The sequence below is a fragment of the Vulpes vulpes genome, chromosome 1, assembly GCF_048418805.1.
Source record: "Vulpes vulpes isolate BD-2025 chromosome 1, VulVul3, whole genome shotgun sequence".
NCBI classification, from domain to species: domain Eukaryota; kingdom Metazoa; phylum Chordata; class Mammalia; order Carnivora; family Canidae; genus Vulpes; species Vulpes vulpes.
In genome coordinates this window covers 36452250-36478783 of record NC_132780.1, presented here as the reverse complement: position 1 = coordinate 36478783, position 26534 = coordinate 36452250, and the positions used below count along the sequence as shown (strand labels likewise).

The following is a 26534-nucleotide window of genomic DNA, read 5'->3' as shown; positions in this document are numbered from 1 at the left end:
TTCATATACTAAATGATATTTCCTCTTTTAGAAACACCTCAAGTTAACAAAATCTAGACTGTCTTTAGTTATTTCTTCAACTAATACTCTTTTCTAACAAGAATGTGAAAGTAAAAGACCTAGAAAATATGAACAAAATAAAGGTATCTCTTTTCTTAAGAGAGTATATTCCAAAGTAAAGCTTGCCTTGTTCTGTAAGGAAGAAGAGTTTTGATCCCCTTACCAAAAACAAGAAATCTCTTTTTCAAGAGAGAAAGAAGAGAGAAAACTGACCAGTGAAACTATGAAAAGTAAGCTATGATTTTTAAAGATCTCTTTAAATATAGCTTCCTTATGATGGACACTGTAAATTTTATGCTCTGAAATTTCTAGGTCTAATGGCCACTCAGTAGCTGCTCAAATTGCTAATTTTTTTGTTATAGTAACAATGATGATGATGGTGGTACAATTATGATATAGAGATAATTATATGTATGTATGTAAATAAATATAAGCTGTGTATAAGTTAAAGCCAAGAACAACATTTAGATATTTTGCTTTTGTAAAAACCAAACAGAAGGTAAACCAGCCCCAATTTTGAAAGGAATGAGTAAAGTTAGGCATAAGGAAGAATTTCCCACCAGTGAGACACTTGGGTGCTAGATCGTCACCAAACCACATTGAGGTTTCCTCTACACTACAGAGAACACCCCAGTATCCTGCTCCCATTCAGCTATTGAGTGCAAAGTAAGGAATAGAAGGCACCATCTGCAAAATTGAACAAAAATGTTGGAATGTGATTCTTCTTCCTCAAGAATGGGACTTACCCAAGACATAAAATCAGATTCAGTTTAAATCAGCAGCTCCCTGTATTTTTTTACTTTTAGGGAAGGACAAGAAGATGCTCTGGACGTTTGTTTATAACTATTCCAAATCCTTCAAGTGATGGTGCTAAGCACAATATTTGGAAGCCATAGAGTAAAGAGAAGACTTACTTATTTCTTATATCATTCAAATACCTTAATAAACCTATAAACTATAAGACATTTACAAAGTCCTTGGAGTGGGAAAAAACAAAATGAAATCATTACATTTGAATATCATCAAGGAGGGATCCCTGGGTGGCGCAGCGGTTTGGCGCCTGCCTTTGGCCCGGGGCGCGATCCTGGAGACCCGGGATCGAATCCCACATCGGGCTTCCGGTGCATGGAGCCTGCTTCTCCCTCTGCCTGTGTCTCTGCCTCTCTCTCTCTCTGACTATCATAAATAAATAAAAAAAATAGTAATAAATCTTTAAAAAAAATAATAAAAAAATAAAAAATAAATAGTTATTCTAAATTGTGTTTTGTAAAATTACAAAAATAATAATAATTGTGACTTTTGGTGAGACTCAGCCACCTTAGAGAAGGGAATGGGCAAGAAATTCAACTGCTACAGTTACTGTCATCCTCCAGTATTTTTCCTTCTAAGAAAGGAAATAAATTACATTTACTTTTTGAGACTATGAAGCCCTTAAGAAGTAGGGAATAAATAGCTACTGATGTTTGCTTTATTAAAAAATGCAATTTAGAGATCCCTGGGTGGCTCAGCTGTTTAGCACCTGCCTTTGGCCCAGGCGTGATCCTGGGGTCCTGGGATCAAGTCCCACATTGGCTCCCTACATGGAGCCTGCTTCTCCCTTTGCCTGTGTCTCTGCCTCTCTCTCCCTCTCTGTGTCTTTCATGAATAAATAAATAAAAATCTTTAAAAAAACCCGCAATATAAAATATTGTAGTTGCCAACTAGAACAGGATGAATTCTGTAGAGAAACACATTTTATTATGAGGTCCTGGAGCGAGAATGGCCAACCCTGAGAACAGAGAGGTGGAAAAAAAAAAAGGAGATTCACTCAAAATAAAAATCCCCCTTCTATCCATTTACAATGGTAATAATCTTTTTTTATATCCATAAGAAGGAGGGGAAGGGGATGCACACCAATTTTTTTTGCACTTTTTCCTTCTGTTTTTATTGTACGTTAAATTAAAATTAAACACAAGCTGAGTGGAGTGGGTAGCTGGAATGTTTCCAAATTCTACCACCCTTGAGCTGGAAGAGCAAATATGAAATGCTAAAGCACAGTTCTTCAAATAGTGAATTATATACTGGAGTATTTGTGAGAAACTGTAATTAGATATTTTATGACACCACTGATCTACGGAAAAACAAAAACAGCTCTTATTCTATCTGGTGTGAGGGGTTGGTTTATTTTTTTAACAATTCATATTCAATAAATAGCTGTTTACCACGGCATTTAGAGCTCTCCATGGTTACAAAAAATTAAATAGCGAGTCTTGCTTTTTCTTTGCATTTAGAATATTCTGGGGGAGGGGACATTTCTTATTTAACCATGCTGTCATAACATATATATTCAGAGTGTGTGTTCTCACATTTCAATTACCACCATAAAGAGCAACCACTGTAAATAAGTGTGCTGAAACGAAAATACATTCTCTTGTGTGAGTTTTTGTGGCTATAATCTTTTATAGTAATAGGATACCAAAATAACAACCAGATGAAAATAATGTGTTGTAAACCCTTGGCAGCTCTACTTACATCCTTGGATTGCTTAGAACAAAAAGGAATCTTTCCCCACCCCCCACCCCAAGGATTTATGCAATATTCCAAGTCAAGAAGAAGAATGCTTGTCAAGATTCATGGATAAACAAACAACATGAAACAAACAAACAAAAAGCACTAAAGAATTGTGTAATCGCTGAAAGCAGACGATTGTTTCTGGAGCCTAAAGAAGCAGGAAGCAAGGCTGGCTGAACTCGGTGTGGTCTTCATCCTTCCTTCCCAGGCTGCACAGAAGATGCTAATTACTTTTCATTAGCATACATTAGCAAATGTTAATGAGTGTCTTCTAAAGAACAAAGGCAGTGTGGGGCAGCATACGGGGAGGGATGGTGGCTGAATTGTAAGTCAAAAGCCGCAGCAGAAGACAGGTACAGAGAAAAAGAAAATGAGGAGAGTGGTTTAGGAAGGAATTGGTAGTTTCCTCAAATTGGAAGAACTACCTTCCTGACAAAATAGTAACAGCACCAGGAAGGATGAAATGATTTCATTCATTTTTGTTTCTAAGGAAAAGTAAACAGGAGAGGGAAATAAAAGAAAAAGCAAACATTAACTAGAATGAATCATTCTTTTTTCTGCTCTTTAGCTGTTTAGGAAAAATTGTATTCTGTAGGATTTACTACCCAACTAGGGATCTTCGTTAATATCATCATCAGTTAAGGAACAGCAGTTCTGAATTCTATGCGCAGGTGTCCTCATGAGTTTATAAAAATTGTGACCACCCATCTACCCATTCTGATCATTTTCCCTACAGACTCAGTTTATGATACATGATAAGATTCAAACTGTAAGTAATTTGTATGTGGTCTATAATTTTATCAAAATAGTTCACATAGAATGTGGAATGTGTGTTAATTCACATCCTAAATGCAGCTGAATCATTATACATTATATGCATGTATGTTATATATGTTTTTATAATAAATAAATAAGAAAATACTTTTTAAAAGAATAAACAAAATATATAAAATAACACAATACATCAATTAAATTCCTTTTAATAAATCTCTCAGTAGATGATAAATGAGAGAGAGAGAGAGAGATAACCTACTGGTCTGTTTCTCTGGAGAACCCTGATGCAGACAGTCTTTCTTTTCAAGATTACCATAATGGAACCAGACAAATACTGGAAACAATAACACAAGATATAAATTGACAGGTTCTACTAAAGAGATACAAGCAGAAGATATGGTTAGAGTTCATAAGATGGAGTGGACAATCATGTTTATTAGGGAATTTTAGGATATTTGCTTTTTGTTATTCTTCAAATACTTCTGGAATCAGGATAAATAAATGTATGTTTCACCACCTGATTTCCTTCGGATTAACCCCAGTTCCTTCAAGACCATGACCATGAAGAAGAAAGTTTACTTCCACGACTAACCAACAACTACAAAGTATAAACAAGAAAGGACTTTTGTTCACCTGAATCTCTAAAACTATTACATTTGTACCATAGAACCAAAGAAGACAACTCAGAGCTTTCAAGTCAGCAATTGGCTTAGTAGAAAACTCTCAAGCTTTTGAGTTAGACAGGTAAATGTTTTATGTTTTGACTCTGCAACAATTTTATGCCATCTCATAACTGGATAATTATTTAAATTCTCTATGCTTGGTGAAAGGGGCAATAATCACTATACAGAGTCTCTGTGAAAACTAAACATAATAACAAATGCATGCGACATAGGGGGGTGCCTTGTTGGCTCAGTCAGTTAAATGTCAGATTCTTGATTTTGGCTCAGGTCAGGATCTCAGGGTAGTAGGACTGAACCCCATGTGGGGCTCTGCCCTCAGAGAGGAGTCTGCTTGGAACTCTCTTTCTCCTTCTGTCTTTTCCCCTTCTCTAAAATAAATTAAATCTTTTTATAAATAAATAAATGTGATGTGTATAATATAATGTGCCTGGCATAGAGCAAAGGTTAAAATCATCTACAAGGACAGTTCAAATGCTTTACACATATCTATACACAAAATTTTGACATTTTTCACCTAAAATTCAAGAAAGATAAGAAAGACACATCTATTCTGACCAATTTTGGACTCAGCCAGCAAGAAAATTACCACAATATTCGGTCTGGGATTGTATTAAAGGCCATTTAGTCAAAAGATAAAGTCAAAGAATAAAATATTACCCTAAACTCTGTCTCTTGGTATCCTTAGCTTCTTGCCATGCCTGTTGATGATGCCAACCAGTGTGGAAAGTCATGCTGGTTGGCCAATGTCAGCTTAACCATACAATTCTTGCTTGTTAGCAATGTGAGGAGCAGTTACAACAAGTCGAGGTTGACTCATAAAAACTGATCAGCAGCCATTGTGAAAAACGGTCTTTTAGAGCCACAGGAATTATAAAATTAGTTCCATACAGAGAAAAAAGTCAACAGACCCTAGAATGAGAGATTTGCATGTTCTGTCTCATCTAGCTTCCAAATTCCTTTCTTGGGAATACCCTGGTATCCAGAGGACAAATTATTATACCTGTGTGGGCAACAGAAAAAAATGTAGGGTGAGGTGTATTTAGTAAGAGGCTGACAGTCTGCCAAGTCCCCTAACAGTTGTGACCTTGCCCTTGCTTATTTATCTGTATCATGATTTTAAGTGTTGCTTTTTGGGGTTTCTTTTTTTTTTTCAGTTAAGGGTAATCAATTCTATCTTGATTAAATACCAAAAGGTTGGGACTGTAATTGTGACTATTATATCCCACAGGAAAGGGCAATGGTTAAAAACTAAGATCTGGATCTGGAGAGTGGAGGCCGAGAAAATTATTTTTCTTCAAGTGGAAAATTATTCCACTTCAAGTTCAGCGTTAGCACAAGTACAGCCATCCCAGGCCCCTGTGAATAAGAGCTGAACTTTACCTTACTTCAGTTACAGGAAGAAAACAGCTTACAGCTTAACCTCCTAGGAAGCCCCGTATTAGAATAAAAACAGAGCCCAAGCCAAGGGCAGGAAGCCCCTATTAGAATAAGAACAGAGCTCAATGCCCTTGAAGGCCCCACGTCAAAATGTAAACAGAACTTGAGGAATTGCTCCACCCCTTCTAGAGGTCCCCTAGACCAGCCCTTAAAAACTAAGCTGAAATCCACCTCAGGGTCCAAGTCCCTGCTCCACTGTGTGGGGTATACTTGGACCCAAGCTCCAGCTTGTAAATAAACTCTCGTGCGCTTGCATTGGTGTCGGCTCCTTGGTGGTTTCTCGGATTCACAATCTTGGGCACAACAGGAGTAAGAAGGTAGAAAAGAAAGCTGATGCTGATAGAGACAGCAAGTAACTTCAGGTGCCCTTATATTTCTAATTCTACATTATCCCTTCCCTTCCTTTCCATAAGATGAAATTACTTTGGTTATTGGGACAAGCTATATTCTAATTCCAGAGAACAGGATCAGAATATCCTAAGCCAAGTTTCTTAATTCAGTGCAGTATATTTTTTCAGATGATTGAAGGGTAGAACTCAAATTCTGTTGGTAGTTCCCAAAGCTACTCAACTTCCCTAAATGTAATCAAATATTTCCCAAGAAACTAGTTCCTAGGTCATACCTAGCCAGAATAGATGCTCAAGACTGGCTCTTCAGAATTCATCAAGACTCTTAGTTCCACCTCCTGTCTCCTGTGTCATGAAATCTCACCGTGGGTGTACGTGTGCATATGTGTGAATTTGTATGTGTGTGTATGTGTTTGTGTGTAAGAGAGAAAGGAGAGAGAGAAAAAGAGAAAAAAAATTAAAAGTCTTAAGGAAGTATTCCAGATCCCTCGATTTCTCCTCACAGCCTCTGCATTCTTCTCAATCATCTACTTAGTTCCAAACAACAAAATGTGTCTATCGTCTGTGCTGGGTAAAACTCTCTGCCCTCCTTGAAGCTCAGTTATTTACCATCAATAGCATGATGACTAAAAATGAGATTAGTTTATTTTTTTATCCATCATCTCAGCCTGGCAGCATTAAGAGTCTATTTTTATGGATTCCATGGTCAAAGGCCATCAGCTTCCCTCTTCATTCCATGACACTGAATTATGCTCCTATCTCCAAATCTTTTTGTCTGTCCCCCAAATTCTGGAGGATTTCCAGCAGAAAGAGATCTAGGCAGTGCTTCTCAAACACATTGATCCACTTCATCCACAAAGATTCTGACTCAGTAGTTTGGGGATTGGGGTACCAATAATTGGCTTTTCTAAGTGCTTTCAAGTAATGTTACCAGTCCTCAAATCACACTTTGGGAACCAATTACATGAGGCGTCCAGAGGGAGTGGGGGAAAGTTAACAAGCACTTGCCACTTCCTTTTAGAAACCATAACTATTATGAACTAGCAATTGTCTTTCTTTGATTGTCTATCTTTATGTCAATTTCACACTCTCTTGATTGCTGTCCCATTACAATGTGCCTTGAGAGTAAGGATGTATCTTCAAACTTTGTCCATTCTTTTCAGATGCTTAGCCTCTTCTAGGTCCTTTGCATTCCCATATAAGTTTCAGGATCAGCTTATCAACTTATGTAAAATTTTTAAAAACCTGGTTGGATATGATAGAATTGTGTTGAGTATAAAAATTAACTTGAGGAGAATTGATATTTTGACAATATTGAATCTTTCATTCGACAAATAAGTACATTTATTTAAGTCTTCTTTAATTTCTTTCAGCAATGTCTTGTAGTTTTCAGCTTGTAGGTCTTGCACTACTTTGGTCAAATTTGTTTTGCATTTGGCCCATGGCTCATTTGGAAGTGATATTTAGTTTACAAATATTTTGGGATTTTTCAAATATATTTTACTTTAGATTTCTAATGTAATTCCATTGTAGTTAGAGAATATACTTTGTATAACTTGAACATAAATGTTCACATAATATGTGAACATATTTATATAAACACATAAATGTTCTATGTGAACTTGATGAGAGTGTATTCTGCTACTTTTAGGTGGAGTTATATAAGTGTCAATTAGTTTCAGACAGTTGATAGTATTGTGGAGGTCTTTATATGCTTACAGATTTTATTTTGCTTTTTCTATCAATTATTGTGGAAAAATTGCTGACTATAATAGTGGATTTATTTATTTTCCTTACAGCTCTATCAGTATTCACTTTATGTATTTTGAAGTTCTGCTATTAGGTATCTAAATGTTTACATTTGTTATTTCCTATTGATAAAATTACCTCTACCATTATGAAATAATGTTATTTGTTCCTGATAATATTCTTTATTCTAAAATAAAACTTATCCAACATTAGTATGAACACTTCAGGTTTCTTTTTATTAGTTTAATATAGTATGTTTTTTCCATCCTTTTACCTTTGACTTATTTGTATCTTTATACTGAAAGTGGATTTGTTATAGACAAGAAATAGTTTGATACTGAAATTTTTATGTAATCTGACAATTTCTAACTTTTAATTTGAGTATTCAGACCATTAATATTTAACATGCATATCTACAAGCTTTCTTTGCAAAAAATGTTGGACCCTGGCTCACGGGTGCCAATGACTAAACTCTTGCTTTTTAATTTTTTTTGTCTTATCTCTAGTTTTTGTTTCTCCTTTTTTCAGCCACCTTTTGGATGAATTGATTTTTACAGTGATTCTATTTTATTGACTTCTATGGCCTATTTTCTGTAACTAGTTAAATACCACTATTCTAAACTACTTCTTAATATAGTGCCAGAAAAGTTATATAAGTAGCAAATTATATAAATACCATTTCATTTATAGTGAAAAACCTTATGCCAGAATATTCTCATTTTTTCTTTTCCAGACTTTGTGCTGTTGTCAGACATGTTTTCAAGCTCAATGATCCTTTCTTCTGCCATGCCTAATTCTATGTTAATCCCATAAAGCATATGCTTCATCTTGTACATTGTATTTTTCACCTATGGAAGGTGAATTTTGTCTTTTTATTTTTATTTATTTATTTATTTATTTATTTATTTATTGTCTTTTTAATTTGATCTATGCCTCTAGTTAATTTTTTCATTAGTCATTTGAATGTGTACAATGCAGTTTCATAACTGTTTGTGTACCAGTTATATCAACCATGTCAGTTATGGGATGATTATGTTTAATTTAGTTTTTCTTACTTTATGGGTATTTTCATGCTTCTTTGTATTAATGGTAATATTTGACTGCATGATAAACATGATGAATTTTTCCTTATTGGGTGCTAGATATTTTTATATTCCCATAAATATTCTTTAGCTTTGTTCTGTTATGCATCTAAGTTACCTGGAGTCAGGTAAGTTTTAAGTTGCTGGTGAGACCAGAGCAATGTTTAATCTAGCCCTAATTTTTTCCTACTGCTGAGCAAACAGCTTCTGAGTACTCTATATGGCATCTCATGAATTATAAGGTTTTATACTCTTATTTGTGGGAGGAGTTCACCTCATTTATTTTCCATCTCTCGGAGGTCATTATCCTTTTTAGTCTGACATATAATGTCTTGAAATTGTTGTTTCATGTATTTTTTCTATTTTTGAATTTGTTTCAGGTAAACAGTAAATTCAGTAAATCTATACTCCATCCATACATAAGAAATCTATTCATTCTAAATGTTTTAGAAGTATCTTAGTTGAGTTCCTTTTTCTTTTTTTTTCAGTCCACGAGAAAAAAAGTATGAGTCAAGAACTCTAGCTGCCTCCTATTCCTTTTTGTTTCACACACAATCATCTCTAGCTAATTCTGCATGGAATTACCAGTTTTGGGGGAATAGTTACATCAGTTGACTATGCCTCCACTACGTAGAATTATGCTTATAAATATTTTAATAACATGCAGAAATGTTTACAAGCTATATTGTACAAAAAGATTATCAAAATTCCTATATATCTGTATATCTGAAATAAATGCCTTATGCAAAAACAAGTGGGAGGGAGGGCAGGGACTGAGATGAAATATGCCAAAATGTTAGCAGCCATATCCGGATGGTGAGATTGTGACATTTTCTTCCTTTCTAGATTTGTTTCTGTCTTTCCCAAATGACTATAATGATGCATATTATGCTTAAAAAGACTAACTTCTGTTTTGTTTTTACTTTTTAGAATGAAATTTAGGGAGAGAGAAAATGAGAGACAATTTTGGTGAAAAGCTACAGAAACTCAAGGATTACTGCTTAGCTATGTCTCCTAGGATCTCAGGCACTCTTGCTTGGTGTTGCAGTTATCAACATGCCCCTATGTCCCTATGATGAAGGCCTGGATTATAAAACATCATGAAAAAATAGGAATCGAGCAGCCAGAATTTTGCAAACAATGTTTTATTCTGACAGTGTTAGGAAGAAAGGAGCCAACTCATAAAATGTTAATACTGCCTTCTTCAGTAATGGCTGAAATGTTCCACCTTGTAATGGAGCTCTGGAAAATGCTTCTGAAACATTCTGGAAGTTTAAAGAAAACTGATGGGAGTGAGCTTTAGTTAATGAACTCCACTTTCTCTTGGTTGCCAAATTAAGAGACCTCGGTGGACTATTTGATTCTTAGCTCAGGTTCCTTCCATGAACGTTTTACAGAGAAGAGAACAGTAAGTAGAAAGGAGGTGTGAAGAATTCATCCACTAATTCACTCAGTCAACAAGGATATACTTGAGTCTATAAAGACAAAGCAGTGAGTAGGACTGTGTAGCTCTTTATAGTTGAAGGAGCACTGTCTTATTCTTAGAATCAGACAGACCTCAACTCAAAACCTAGCTCTGCCCTTCAAAAAGAGCAGTGACAGGCAAATTTGTAAACTTTCTGAGCATCAGATTTCAGGTCAACAAATTGTGAAAACAAAATATCTCCTAGAAGTGATGCGATCATGGAGTAAAATATATATAGCAGTGTCTAGCATATGGAAGGCACTCAAATCTGTATTGATCTAATAAAATCTGGGCAGCCATAAGCGAGTAAGATATTCTCTTTTCATTCTAAGAAGTACCCACCTATACAGAAGACATGATGTGCAAAAATAAAACAATTGTAGGTGAAATGTAATTGAGCATCCTTATATTTACTATTAAGAATTGAAGCCAAGAAAGGGAAGACATCCTAGGGAGCTAAAATGGTCAGACCATGAATACTTATATTGAGTCTCTAGATGTAAGAAGATTTTTTAAAAAGTATATGTACATAGTTTTATATATAATGTAGTATCACATCACACAGGACATATACTCTTGTTTTATGTATTCAGATATGCTCAAAATACTGTTTTTAAGGCTACAAAACAAAATATAGAAACATAAACAGGAACATATTCAATACTTACAAAAAGTGATACAATAAAGATTATAAAGTACTACTTTCAACACTTCAAAAGATATGTATACTTTTTTTTACAAGTAACATCATGAATGATCATATCTTCACATGCATTTAAGGATTATTTGTACTCAGTGGAAGACTATTGCCATTTTCATACATAAAAATTTCTCTAGCGGGCAGCCTGTGTGGCTCAGCAGTTTAGTGCCACCTTCAGCCCAAGGCGTAATCCTGGAGACCCCGGGATGGAGTCCCACATCGGGCTCCCTGCATGGAGCCTGGTTCTCCCTCTGCCTGTGTCTCTGCCTCTCTCTCTCTCTCTCTCTCTCTCTCTCTCTCTCTCTCTGTGTCTCTCATGAATAAATAAATAAAGTCTTTAAAAAAAATTCTCTAGCTCTGTAACAATGCAGATTTTAGTCCATTCAGGTCATCACTCCAGTCCTATAAGAGAAAAGCTGAACGAACTGAAGGCCAATTCTTTTAAGATCTATCAGAGAGTTGAGCTTCACAGGGAAAACCATTGCCCCCCAAACTGGAGAAACAAAGCCAGTGTAACAGGGCAGAAATGCACAAGCAGAAACCACTGTGGGAACTGTTCCCAGGTGGGAAAACCTTAACCTGTAATTGACAGAATACTGGAGGCTCCATGCAGACACTCTGGGAGTTAAAATGCTTCCTAAAAAAGAAGTCGAATCAGCAAAGAGGAAGGGCAGATCCTTGAGTGATGGCTGTGTTGTGTTTCCATTTGAAACAGATGAAGTGGTTGAATCCATTTAGATGTGGTGGACTGTATATATGTGCTCATCTTTACTACTTCCCAAGATCTGACTACACATGGTGGTGAAGGGATCTTGAAAGGAATAGAAGCACAAGACAAAAGGAAAGCAGGAACATCAACAGGTCGGAGATGTCTACAACACTGTGACCATGAGAAAAACAGAAGAGGTTTCTGGTTCAGCTGGGCCAAGCAATGTAGCAAGATGGCAACAAAGAGAAAGGGATCTGCCTCATGCCTCAGATATTAGAGACTGGAGGGGGAGGGGAGGGTTGAGATGCCAGGAGGGGGTAAGGTGAGGAGGGGGAGTGGAGCACTTGGAAGTAGCCCTAAACTCAAAGTCAATATTGCAATTTTCTCTTGCCAGTCCACCTCACTGAGGGGACAAGAGCAGCCAGACAGGCAGAGAATCTAAAATCTATGTCGTCACTAGTTCCCCAATCTTCTTTGCTTTTCTTCATAACAATGTCACCACCCAGCATTCTATTATCTGGTTGTTTGTTCATGGATCCATTATTTTCCCCACAAGAAAGTAAGCTCCAGGAAGACAGGACATTGGTTGATCTTCAATTCTTTGTCCTTTAGAGCCTGGCAAAGAGTAAACACGTAGCCAAATTTGGTGATGTGAATGAGTGTATAGATGAACCAAGCCATCCATGAACGAAAGGGACATTACACAGTAACTTCCTTCTAGTTTCAGACTTGCCATATTTTCCCCCTGAGTCCTGGGGCCTTTGAATTAGTACAGGAAAATTTTCCAAGAGGAAGGAAGATGGAAAAAGTAGGCACAGGACACAGAAGGAGTAGAGATTTGCCAGACTAGGTGAGGACTGCTTCTGCAGGGCTCTTTCATAACTTTCTTAGAGAAGAGCTTCTATTTTCCTTCACTCACTTCCCATAGCTCTCAATATCAAAGTACTTTTTAGTACTTTCCCCTTGAAATTTCTGATTTTTTAACATTTATCATCATCTTTGCACTATAGCTTTCATGCAGTCTGGTAGCTCTGTCCCTCATACAACCCATACCTCTATTTGGAGGTGACACAACTGCAGGGGATCAAGGTCATGGCAAGGAACTGGGGGCTGTGTTCCCTACTTCTAAATATCATTATGTAGATCGTTTTTCTTCACAGAAAGCAAATCTCACTCACTCATGACTGGGATAATTTTCCCTCCTAGGAATCAGGGCTGATAACTCACAAGGATCAAGCACCCTCACCCACATTTGGACATAAACTGAGAGAAATTTACCAGGGGAAAAAACTAGACAGATTTCTTTTTAAATGAAGCAAACTATTCAAGGTTTGTTAGATTAATCTCTAAGTCTGTAAACTAAAGTGGCATCATTGTGCTAGACATAACACCCAGGTCTCCTGACCCCCACAGCCTGAGTCACCAGTTGCCAGACTTGTGGGTTCCAAAGAGGAGCTCGTGGTGACTTATTTCAGTTTATAGATGCTTCCACCCACTTGAATGCAGTGTTAAAGCACCCTGAATGTGATATTCGACCTGTGAAATATCTTTGCACCACTTTCTATTGCAACCTATTTAAATATGTCACTGAGTCTAAAAATAGATCTACTTCCTTAAGTCCTGCCTTTGATTCCATATAACCCACAGAGGAAAATAGTACCAGAAACCAATCTCCTTTTCTAACATCTCCTGCAAGCATGAGCTAAGAACAGGGAGTGAGGCCCCAGACTACAATTACCTCCTCTTATACCCACTTGAAAGGAGGTCTCAGGGGGTGTCTTATAAAACCTAGTTTCACTCAATCATTATGCCTGTACCTATTTTTACAGTTGGACATCCACTTAATAAATATTTACTAGGTCTTAACTATTCTTATTGCAGTAGAGGATATATGGTACTAAAATTTTGCTATGTCCCTGCTTTCTCAGAGCTTCCAGGGTAATTAGTGATAAGTTGATACATTCTGAGTTTCTAGAAGCATCCTGATTACAAATGTTTTGCAAACTATATTATCACAGAATTTTCTATTTTTCTTTATTAAAAATAATAAAGTGTTGATTATATAGCTTATTAAGCGAGCACACTTTCTCTAATATTAAAAAAAAAACAGAAAAAATCCAAAACCTTTGAGTGCTATTAAAAATCATGAAAGAGGGGATCCCTGGGTGGCGCAGCGGTTTGGCGCCTGCGTTTGGCCCAGGGCGCGATCCTGGAGACCCTGGATCGAATCCCACGTCGGGCTCCCGGTGCATGGAGCCTGTGTCTCTGTCTGTCTGTCTGTCTCTCTCTCTCTCTCTCTCTCTCTGTGACTATCATAAATAAATAAAAATTAAAAAAAAATCATGAAAGATGAGATCTGACCCATCCAAAATCCTCCTAAAGAGACAGAATGGCTTTATAGTATCACTACACTTAACAAACAAAGGGATCAAAAGAGAGAAAGTGATCAGAAAAAGAGGCACAGAAAATGGGGAGCCAAAGAAGAAATAATGTTAGCGCTTATTAAACATTATCCAGTTAAAGAGATCCAAATGGATCCTGGATCCTGGAGAAGAGAAGCCATTCCTCTGTGTGTGTGTGTGTGTGTGTGTGTGTGTGTGTGTTGTGTGTGTGTGTGTTGTTTGTTTGTTTGCTTTTCTCCTGGCAACATTGGAAAGTTCCATGAGATCTGGCTGAAATATCCCTCAAGTCTTTTCCTGTGCTCCCCAACAACATGTGCATTACAATCTGCTTCCCCATGTAAATTTTCTCTAAGGCAATAATGCATTGGCCAGCAAACCCAAACCATCAGTTTAGCAGCTAGCCAATTGGCCATAACAAGCTCACCTCAATGTTGAAGTTGTTCAAACTCATAACCTAACAAAATACAATTTAATTTTACAAGTGTATTTTTAAAAATTATGTAAAGAAACTCACAAGTTGGAAAAAAAAATCTGGCCAAGTATGTCAATATTTGGTTTGGAAAGAGTGGTCACTAGCCATATAAAGGACATAATCACTCCAAAGTACTTGGAGAAGAGAGATATATGAGTGATGAATATTTAATGCCACAGGTCATACGAAGAGAAAGAAATTATGCCTTATTGAGGAAATCCAGGAAAGCATCACAGAGGTCAAATGAGCCTTGAAGGATGGATAGGATAATAATGAGCAAAAATTGAGAAAGGCTAAGGTGAATTATTCCAATAAAATAAAACACAGAGATTGGAAAAATGTGTTCAATCTGCAGGAAATGGAAAGTAGATCAAACAGGTTTGATACTAACTTAAAAGAAGACTAAGTTCAAATGGCAAAAGACCATGAGTCTAAACATTGCATGACAACAATGTAAAACTGACTAAGATTTCTGATGAAGGAGGGGATATCACAGGATGATACTGTAAGAATCAGGCAATGCTAAAAAATGGGCCAGAGATGAAAACTCGGAAGCACCTTGTTAGCTACCTAGAGTTGACACTGTAGTGTGACAATATTGTACTGCTTTTTTTCTGCTCTGTTGCCTGCATACAAGCAAGCTAAAATAAAAAGTGCAAGTCAGAGAGCTTTGAGTCCTGGATCCTAGATCACGACAGTGTTATTGAAACACAGGGAAGGATAGGGATCTGGGTTATTTCGTAATTTTGACTGAGACTTACGAGTCCTCCCCTGTAGGGTCCAAGTGATGGTTTTGCAAGAAGATCGTTACACTGAAGATGTTAAAAATTAGAATACATTTATTTCATAAGTATTCAGCAGAAGGTGAGTATTATAGCTAGATGCCAAATCTTTTGTGTAGCTTCAGAGAAACTCTGGAGCTCTGAAAAACTGTGTATTTGGGGACAGAGCAGAGGGGCAGAAAAGAAAACTTTTCTCCTTTGAGTCAAAACAACTTTTTAAGGAGGATAGAACAGAGGGAAGGGATTTCATTGTATTGGTCACTGCTTCTGAAAAACCAGATGTTTAAGGACTGATGAACTGACCTGAATGCAACTTGGTAAGTTCAGTGAAAAGGAAGTCTATTTGAAGTGGAGAATCCCATTTCACAAAATCACCAAATGTGAAGGCTTGGGTTTTATAATGTTAACTTGCACACAATATTGGCTATGGAATGGAAAACAAACAAACAAACAAACAATGACTGTTGCTGGAGAGGCTGTTTAATTCTTTATTACTTGAAAGTGTCACAGGGTGGCATAAATTAGGGACTCATTTCCAGTTTAGACTTTAAGCAGAAAAAAGCATTAACATCAAAGAGGGAGGAAAGGCTTCTGCAACCTACACAGTGTATAGACAACCCTCTCATCCCCTTCAAGGAGACAGGACTGACATGAGGAAGAAGACAGAACATCAGTCCTTAGGAATAGAAAAAACTGGAGCACCAGGGTGTCTCAGTCGGTTAAGCATCTACCTTCAGCTCAGGTCATGATCCTGGGATTGAGCCCCACATTGGGCTCCCTGCTCAATGATGAGTCTGCTTCTCCGTCTCCCTCTGCCGCTTACCCTTGTTTATGCTCATTCTCACTGTCTCTCTTTCTCTTTCTCAAATAAATAAATAAATAAATAGGAGTAGAAAAGGACTTGTAGCATCATGGAGTTGTTCTCATAGTTATAAAGCAAAGATTGTTAACTCTTGGTCACAGGTTATTATTAATAAGCACAAATCATGACTAGGGCTCTCCACTAAGATCTGACCCAGAGTAGAATGGAACCCAGAGAGTGGTGAATGAGCCATTCCACCCTCTAAGCAGTTCCTTGGCTATCTTGCTTAAGGTTTAACTAGTTCCCTTAAGAGAAAAAACAGAGTATTTTGTATCAAAATCTCCTGTGTGCCCTATGAATCATAACTATATTCACTTCAACAAGTGTAGATCATTTAACTAAAGGATCAAAAAAATGCTACCTTAAATCAGGCTCTCTTGGATTTCATTTTCTCAGACCTGGATAATATTTTAGGCAGATTCTGTAGCTTTTACAGTTATAAGAACCACTTCACTTTGATAATTCACATCCATTTTCTAGTAGTAAGGTATTAAAATACCCAGTCCAGTCTAAGTTAAAACTGCAATCTCACAGCCTATTCAACGCTTCTCCTTCTCCTTACTCATGCTAACAATTGAGAATGAGAAACCTAACTGGGAAGGAATGGAAGCATATCTTTGACCATTTCTCCTGACCTATGCCTCCTTTTCTACTCACTACATACCCTCTGATTCTTGCCTGGGAGAGTAAGATGAAGATTAGATGGGCAAAAGTTAGTGTCTTTGCTCACACTGGGTGGCCACCCACTATGCCTTATTGTCACCATCAATGGCCATTACATGGGAAAGTTTGTGAACCTTTCAAAAACCATCCCTTTTGCCCTGAAGGAAGCCTCACACTATGGTTTCTTGACTTGGTTAATGCATTTTCCTGAGAGCCTTTTGCAATACTCCCAAAGTACACCCCAGGAGTTTACTCCACAGGCTGGCTCCGTATCTATACAATCCTCACCCTAGCTGGCAACTTCTTGGGTGAAGAATCTTCAGAATCACTCAATCCCTGTTATTTTTCACAGCATCAACTTGGCCCAGGAGGAATATATGAATCCTTACCTTGATAAATTATGGGAATGTAAGTTGTTTTCTCAAGAAATATTCCTATTTGTAGGTAGTGCATATTGTATACTCTTAGCAGAAAATTATCTAGAACAGAGAATGAAAATGACTGGAAAGGAAGTAAGGGCGAAGAATTAATATTTATGGAGGACCTCCCACATGTAAGTAAGCTGAACTAAAAGAGGTGGAATGATTCATTATAGTGAATGATCATCATTTTATGATTCCAGTTACTCTGCTTTTATGAAAATTTTTTTACCACCTTCCCAACATTTGCTGTGAACTGTACCCTGACATAAATGTACACAATGTAGTCACCCACATGGCTGAGAAAATGAGGACTTTGGTCACTCTTAACTTTGGCTTTACCTGTCAGATCTACTATAAAAGAGAGAAGACCACATGCAGCCAGAAAGAAAAATGAAGCATATTTGCTGAAGAGTTTTAGCCTCATGGTTTATCTGAGCTCAATACTCAACTTCACTCTTGCCTTTGGGTTCCATGAGTCATCCCCTGCTATCTTGTAGCTTGACCTAGCTAAGCCAGAATATGTTGTCTTCAATCGAATCACCCTTAACTAATACCCTCTCTCAAGATCGAAAGGCTGCAAAGGTAGCAAACATTCAAACCCGAACCTGCATGATTCCAACATTTGTTCCTCTACACACACTGCCAGGAGATAATACTCTGATGTGCTGATAAGAACAAGTGGAGGTCTGGGATGCATAAACAGAACCTAGCAGTCAGAACACTGAAGTAATCATCCAAACATCCTCAGAACTCATCAAATTCGTATCTTCTGAATGTTTTAGCTCAGCAGCTAAGGAATGGCCTGAATAAATTGAAGAATGTTCACTAGAGAGCCATAAAAGAAGATTAAAGAGTTGGAAATGAGAACAAAAAGCACAGAGTATGTATTGCCTCTACAATTCAATTGACACTTCATATCCTGCATCCAAACATCTTTCTTGTTACGGTCTTACATTTTTTTTTAACATTTTCTGTTTTTGTCTCCTCATCCCAAAAAGCTTCTGGGTTTCTTGATGTCATATTCTTTGTTGTATTCAATAAGCAATGAATATTGTGTTAAATGAGCTAAAATGGAAGGTACACAGCTTGTTCAAACAGAGAGGATGAAGGCAACAGTTTAATAATTTGTTATGAAGGTCTGCATTGATGGGAACTGACATCTCTCCAGACCACAACCAGAAGAAGAGGAAAGATTCTCACTTACTAACATAGGTGTTTAGTTAGTACTAGAAATAAATGTTCCAATTGGAGCAATCAATGTGGGATGTGTCACAGGAGGAAAAGCCTTAGAGATTCTGGTTCTTCATAGGGATATTTGTCACTGTCAAGGGCAATTTTGGTTTGGATCCTTTTAATTTCTCACTGAATAAAGAGTTATAGACTTCATGACTCCTATTTAAGTCTCTCCAAGCCCTAAAAAGACATCAGACAAGAGTAGAACTTCATCTTTCTTCTCCATTAGAACATACCATATGGCTAAACCTAATATTTATGAATATTGGCATATGGAACTCAGATACTAAAAGTTTATATGCTTAGTAAAGACCTGGCCTATGAGAACTACTCCAAAGGAGAAAGATGTTTTGAAGATGTTCTCAATTATCTGCTCACATCATCAAAAGTTTTGATAATGAGAAGGAATGCTCAAATAATTAAGGCAAAGTGTACTATAAACACAGGACTGAGATTTTGCTTCCAGCTACAAAGAAATAAGTAGGAATGGATTAGCCCCCTTACCTTAAGCAACTAGAAAGCCAGACAAAATATATGAAACATCTCTTTTCAGACATTGCTGAACAGACAGCCCAAGACAGCAGTCCCTGAAAGAAGGAGAGCAAATGAGATGAGCCCTGATATTGTCTGATCACTTTACCTGAAGAGTTTTTAGGCAGCAACACAGGGAAGGGGGGACCCAAAGAGCGACCTTGTGGTCTTACTGAGCTGAGGGAATGTAGTTCTGTTTTCAGGGAGCACAAAACAGCTAGAATGTGTGAAGTGAAATACCAGAAAGACAAGAGTAGGAAGAAAATTTTCTGGAGCTCACAAAAGACAAGAATAGTTCAGGTCTTCCGCTAGTCGGGAGGAGAAACCTCCTAGTTCACGGAGTATTGGTTAGAGCCCTGAGAAAGTTATTTCCTAGACCAAGTTAAATCTGCTCTGAGCTCACCCTAACAGAGCTTAAGGTCACGTCTCAAAAGTATATAGCTAATTCAAAGTAACTTAACTGCATCCCAGACCATAATCCAACAATCCCTTAAAGGGATACCAATAAATCCAGGACCCAAAAATGTAAAATTCAACATCTCCAACAGCAAATAAAATAATTAGTAGGCAGACAAAGAAGTCGGGAAAGTAATACCTCCCAACCAGGGAGCAACCAAAAGAATCAATAGACACAGAAATGCCAGGAATGTCGGAGATGATAGAATTAGCAGACATTAACAGTAAACCAGCTGTTATAAATATACGCCATGTGTTTAAGAACACGATGTGAAAAATAAAAAAAATTTTAAAAATACAAATCAAACTCTAGAGGTGAAAAATAGGATATCTGAAATGAGAAATACACTGGATGCAATAAACAGTGGATTTGACATTAATGAAGGCAAAAGCATCAAACATGAAGAAGAGATTCTACCCAAAATGAAAGAAGTAAAATAGAGGGTTTTTAAAAAACAGAAGAGCATCTCTGACCTGTGGGATGAAATTAAATTATCTAAAATATGTGTACTTGAAGTTCCAGGAGGGGGAGTCAGAAAAAAGTGAGGAAATATTGGGAAATCTAATAATGTGGGTAAATCTCAAAAGCGTTATGTTAAATGTGAGAAGCCAGGCACAAAAGGGTACCTACTGAATGTTTCCATTTACATAAAATTCTAGAAAATGCATAGTAATCCACGACAAAAAAGCTGCATAAGGATTGCTTGGTTGCAGTGGGGAATATATAGGAGATGGGAGGTGAAATGTGTGGATTTATGCCAAAGAGATCTAAGGAATATTTGGGAGGGGCAGAGTCTTGATTGTGTTCGTCATTATAGTACTATGTACATATTTGTCAAACCTTCTTAAATTGTACATTTTAAATGCGTACAGTTTATTGTGCATAATATCTCAACAAGGCTGTTGTTTAAAGTGGAATTAAAGAAATGGAAATAGAATAGTGTCAATAATTTATCATTCATATCATCCTTTGGTCATCACTGAAGGGCATTTCAAACCCAAGAAGTGCTGTCCATTGCAGAGAAATCCTGAACGCACAGGCCAAATGAGAAACAAATGCATCAATGTTCCTAAATTTTAAAGGCCCTCTGTACTTTGTAAAGCAATGTTTTGAATCTAGTTTTGTTCCAATAAGTGTTCAGTACTGCCCCAAATATATTAATCTCTAAAGTCCTTGAGAAGGATGACTCTGACTTTGAGAAGGATAAACACATTCTTCTCAGAGAACATAAAAAGAAACAAATGCATTGTCAAAGTGACCAAATAAATGAATGACTAGAATTAATTTTTATGATAATTTATAATTCTAACACAGCTATATATATAATATACATATATATTATATATAATTTATCTCTTTAGGAAATCCTATCTATTCATCGTTAAATACAGTAAAACATCATCCATATGAGCATCACGAATTTAGAATCTTGAAGGATTTGGGGATCCCTGGGTGGCACAGCGGTTCGACACCTGCCTTTGGCCCAGGGCGCGATCCTGGAGACCTGGGACCGAATCCCACGTCAGGCTCCCAGTGCATGGAGCCTGCTTCTCCCTCTGCCTATGTCTCTGCCTCTCTCTCTCTCTCTGTATGACTATCATAAATAAATTTAAAAAAAATTAGAATCTTGAAGGATTTGTACAAGCAGAGCTGGGGTTTATCTTTGCATTGTTGGGGGGAAGAAAGCATATGGCCGAACAATAGTATGACAACATGACAACGATCACCACCCTCACTTTGCATGTCATTTCAGGGTTTACAAGTGGCCTTACAAGCATTAATTCATTTAAGCCATTTAGGAGCACTATTTTAGCAATAGGCAGTTTCTATCTATAAATAACAGAATCTATTCATTCACTGAAGAAGAATCTCTAAAGGCTTTTCTAGTTAACACTTTGTTAATCTGTTCTAAACAGAGAGAGAGAAATCAACATGATTACATCTTAAATTACAATCCAGAACTATCATCATTTTTACAAATGGTTAGTCTGCACAGCAAGGTATTTCTTCCTCTCTCACCCTCTGACCCAACCTTTGTTTCTTCCATGGGCTTACCCTCCTCCACTCACCACCAAATAGGAAGTTGTCCCAGGTTCCATTGTTTGCTGTCTTTCCTTGCTATAGTTCCTTGCTCCTTGCTCTTCCTGGAAAGTCATGTAATTCTAGCAACTTCAACTCCTGGCTATTGCCAAAATCTCTACCATGAGAAAATACTTTGCAGATAACCAAGCCATACCCCCAACCAAACCTTTTTTTGTCCCCTAGAGTCTTTTATTTATTGGAATGTCCGTCTACTCAGTTACCGAACCCAGGATCACGAAAGCATTTTTAACATGACCCTTTCCCTCATCTTCCCACATTCAGTGTCATTGAATATTTCCATATTCCTAAATGTTTTTGGAATCCTTCTTTTCTGTGCCAGACACAAACCTCATGTACCTCATCAAATCCCTTCCAGTGCTTCCTTCCATCCAAACGCTCCAACAGCATCCCAGTCCCAACCCATCACTTGCCCTTGTAGTGCCAAGCACAGAGCAGAGTCGATTGCCTGCAAGCCCAGAGTGTTAGGATATCTGCCCCTTCCAGACTTGAAAGGAGCATCACATCATGGAATCTGGGATCTGGCATCTTACGGTGATGTCATGTTTCAGGAGCTAGGTAACACAACTTAGTAATATCCTATGTTAACTCCATGAGGTGAAAACAGGAGACAGGAGGGATCTAGGCAAATAAACTTGCTTTCCTCCATCCCTGCAAGGGCTACCAATAAGCATGATTTTTCCTTGTGCCCTGTCTGGAGAAGTTCAATATGCTGAGCAACGCACCTGCCAGTTGACCTGCTATGTCCCTTCACAGACTGTTGAAAGTGGTAGCCACCACAGTAAGATATCACTTGTCATCCCTTCACATCTAACCTTCATGGTAATTCATCACTACATGTTGCACAGAGCCTGGCATGTAATAGGCACTCAATAATGGAAGCAATTATTATGATACTATGATATTATGTAACAGAAACAGGCAATGCCATTGTTCTTTTCATTTCTTATGAAGCCAGAACATTGTCTTTGAAACAACATTCATTGAGTATCAATTAATTTGTATCCATTTTGTTAAATATAAACCAAACATAACTTTCAGAGACAAAGTCTGGAAGAAGAAAACCAAATGTCTACAGTAGTCTATTTGTGGTGAGATTATTTTTGTTGTTTTTTAAAATACACTTTTCTAAAATTTATGCATTTTCTGCAACAACATATATTCCATCCACAATCAAAATAAAATGATTAAACTTTAAACCATCTGTTGTTATGAAAGCAGTAAGATTAATAAATGATAAATAATAGCCTGAACAAACAGCAAGAATAATTGATTCCAATTTTACTTGTCTAACAAAATGGTCAGCATTTAGGAGAGCTTGAGAAGCCTTATTGCAAGTTTCTGTAAGAATTGTTAGATCTTAAATGAGCCTGAAAACATAACTACCAAAACCACTTGGGGAGCTTGAGGACCCCAGGTTGAAAAATCCTAAAGGGACTAAAATGAACATCTTAATAAGATTTAAACCTTATCCTTATTAATGGAAAACCAACCCCACCCTATTAAAAGCTACTGTACATCTATGGACCATTTCTAAGTTTCTTTGGAAATGCATGTAGAGCCTCAAATAAAAGGGTTGTTTTTGTTTTTGTTTTCTGAAAACTTTGACCTACTTTGGTAATGATATTCCTAAGCCTGTCCAGATGTTTGAAGTCAACAAAACAACTAAGCCTATTAAATAGAATCCTGCTCACAATCTCAAGACATGAGCCTATAGTTTGGTGACTTTGATAGATTATCTCTAAGCAAGGTCTCTGTCTCCATTTTCCATTCTAAGACTCAACAAGTCATTTAAAGAAATGACCAGGACCAAGGCCATCTGAATTAGAAGTTCTAAGCTCAAAAGCAAACATGTCTTTTCAGGTTATTCCCTATTTGAAAATTCTACCAGTTTGTCTTTTGGGGACTGAAATTGAGGCTGCACACAGAGCCAGTGTAAGCTCTGTAAGCATCACAGAATGACACCCAACACATCACACATTGTCTCCAGGGTACTGAAAATGTGCCCCTGTGACAAGTCACAGCAACCAAAAATTGTGTGTCATCACATCACTCATCCTTTCACATGTATCTCCCCCAGGAAGGTTTTATGCTTCTTTTCTTCATTTTCTCTGCCTTAATTCACTCTCCTCTCCTTTTCAGCTTTACTTAATTCAGAGCTGTATTTAATTCACAAACTGCAGCAGAACTTGTCCCCTTCACGAAGCTGCCTCCCACACCAATCTGATCAGAGGTCCCTGCTGGGAAATAGAACCCCCAACTTCAGATGTGGTGCTGAACCTTGGTGTAATTTGCTCTCTCACTGTTTCCCCGAATGAAAGAAAGGTAAGTTTGAGCACTAACTAGTTGGTAAAAGCATATGTTCGTTACAGAAAAGAGATGAAAGAAAGAATGAACCTTTTCCATTTTCTCAAGACACAAAAGGTCTCTAATCACAGAAATATAAAAAAGGGAAAGTCCCAAGGAGGAAACAAAAATTATGAAAAAGAAAACCCACAAAACTATTCAAAGTTCCCAATCTCTAAGAAAGGTAGAATATTCTAGAACCAGGTCTTTATTTTGAAATACCTTTCTTGGGTGGCATCCTGGCGGCGTCCTTTCAGATGCCTTAGCTGCCGGCTGACTTAATGAAGGATGACAGGTTGAAAGGAACAAATGTTTCAGGTTTGGTCCAACACATCCACACACTTCTGCCTGTCGCTGAAAGTGCTCCCTGGTGCCATTTCACAGTCTGAAACATAAGAAGGTACTAATTTCCTCACCATTAAACTTTCATGAATGTTTAGTTTGCCATTTAGGGATGGAGTACTCAGGTCAAAAGGGTTGTATTTGGGGCTCTTGTTTGAAATAAAACTAAATAGGTCGCATAAGCTGTCTTCAGAGCAAATCTGGCTTCATCCCAGTAGGTCCTCTAGCCTGCCTTGTTTTGAATGCCTTCCATTCTAGGGCTTTATTGGAATTACAAATACTGAAGGCAGTGTGAGTGGATTCTTATTGACTCTTACTGAGAAATACTGACCCACCGAGGGTACTCGGTAAATTAAATGAGTAAATAAACAAGATACTCCTACATCTGGAGTTCAGGTGTAAGTGCAAAGCGATAGAGCATTCAATTTAGCAATCCGTCTCTAATGTGGGGATACCAGGAGACATCGTATTTATTTTCTCAACCAGTTCAAAATAAAACTGGCTCTAGGAGGAAGTTGGTACTTTCTGGACACAATTTTAAGACTTTTCTCTTTATCAAAACTTCTCGTAGAAAGGTGATACTCTTTGCTCTAAAATGATAAACAAAAACAATATCTACCATTGAAAAGAAAGAAAGGGACAAAAAGTCTTGTTATTTAATGTTGCAAAAGAGGCTGCCTTTTTAAGAGTGAAGACACGGGCATTCTCTGGTTACTCTCGGTGATAGCCACTGACCTTGGCAAGACGAAGCAGTGTTTTGAAATGGATCCCTGTGGCACATTTACACCAGGGTAGCTTTTGGCTTCGCAAATGGATTTTTGCACAGATCTACCCCTTTGAGCTTGTATACAAACACTAGTACATAGATTCTAGCCAAAGTAGTGTGTAGCACACTCAAAATTATAGCTTAAAACAAAGCTCCATAAGGATGTTACTTGCCTAGTTTTCCCTATTCAGACACTAGGTCTTAAGTGTAACAGTAAGATAAGGATATAGCTGATATAAGTACTTATATTTAAAGATGCCAGAGTGGTTCTTCAACTTGAGAATTTATAAAGACATTAAGAAATTTTATTGTAAATCATTGGACAGATAACCTAGAGTGAGAACAAGATGTAATTTAATTTATATTAAATATGAATATATAAAATAACTCTAAACACTATTCTAATAAAAACCATCATAAATTTATGGGTAAAATAACAAAAGATGTTCTGCAACCTTATATCCAAAAAATTATACCAAAAAATAAAGAAAATATTAAAGACAGAAATTAGAACATTAAAAATAGATGGATTCAGCTACTTTAAAATTAAAAAATTTATTCACCAAAAGCTGTTTCAAAGAAACTAAAGTAGATTTACATCTCACACAGTACTTCATAAGGGTATAAAAAAAATAAAGAACCTCTATCTTTCAACAAGAAGACACATACTCTAAAATAATGACAAAAGAAAAAATAACAAAATATTTGAACAAACATTTCACACATAAAGATATAAAATGGCCTAGGGAAAAAATGAATAAAAACATGAACAGTTATTTCACAAAAGAGGGGAACATATACTCAATAGATACATGAAGAAAGGCCCGATCTTATCTAGAGAAATACAAATCAAGACCACTAACCGTGTGGGTATGTTGGTTGGAAACCTCGGAGTTCCCCGGGGTGAACTTGAAACCTCCCTGAGTAGGAGATGAACTTGAAACCTCTGTAGGTGGGAGGGATAGAAGAAAGATACAGGGCACACTGAAGATTGGTAAGGGGCAGGTTTTTTTGGTTTTGGTGGGTTTTTTTTTTAAGATTTTATTTATTTATTTGAGACACAGAGCATGAGTTAAGGGAGAGGGAGAAGAGTAGAGGAATAGGGAGAAATGGGGCTTGATCCCAGGTCCCTATGATCATGACCTGAGCTGAAGGCAGATGCTTAACCCACTGAGCCACCCAGGTGCACCGCCTGGTAGGTGGCAGTTTTAACAAACATTGGAACTACTTGTGAGACTTGTCTTGGGTGACTGAGACAAGTAGATCTCTGCACCTGCGGGCCAGGATCTTCAGAGTTCATATAGCAGCCTTAAAGGGGTTCAAATGGTCTCAACACCATGTTGTTCCCTCCAGGCTGTGTCCTTGAAAATGGCTCCAGCCATGGGAATGGTGGGCAGAGTGTACTTGGCAAAGATAGGGGAGGGAGAGAGGAGCCTCCATTGCCAGGGGCCAGCCTGAGGGTCAACGGGCAGTTGTGTCCTCTGGATGACCTCCTCTAACATTTCACCCCTCATGAGTGGCTTTTGGGATCTCACATAGTTTCCCTCTTTCACAATGTGCCCTGAATGATCATCGTGGGTTCATTAGCAAGGAGTTGACT

The 26534-nt window shown here is 37.4% G+C and overlaps 1 protein-coding gene across 3 annotated transcripts in view; it reads right to left on the bottom strand.

Moving 5' to 3' along the window:
* TMC1 (transmembrane channel like 1) overlaps window positions 1–25845 on the bottom strand; it is a 141694-nt gene extending 115849 nt beyond the window's left edge. For 2 of the 3 annotated variants that reach the window (XM_072735987.1, XM_072735919.1), the window contains exons 1-2: window positions 25798–25845; window positions 24049–24211 (exon numbers count right to left, since the gene is read on the bottom strand). In XM_072735987.1, coding sequence (XP_072592088.1) covers window positions 24049–24064 — 16 coding nt within the window. In that variant the 5' untranslated portion in view covers window positions 24065–24211; window positions 25798–25845. Of the gene's footprint in view, window positions 1–24048; window positions 24610–25797 lie in introns of those variants that run through there. The other variant, XM_072735864.1, reaches the window with a different exon arrangement.
* Window positions 25846–26534: the final 689 nt, after the last annotated feature.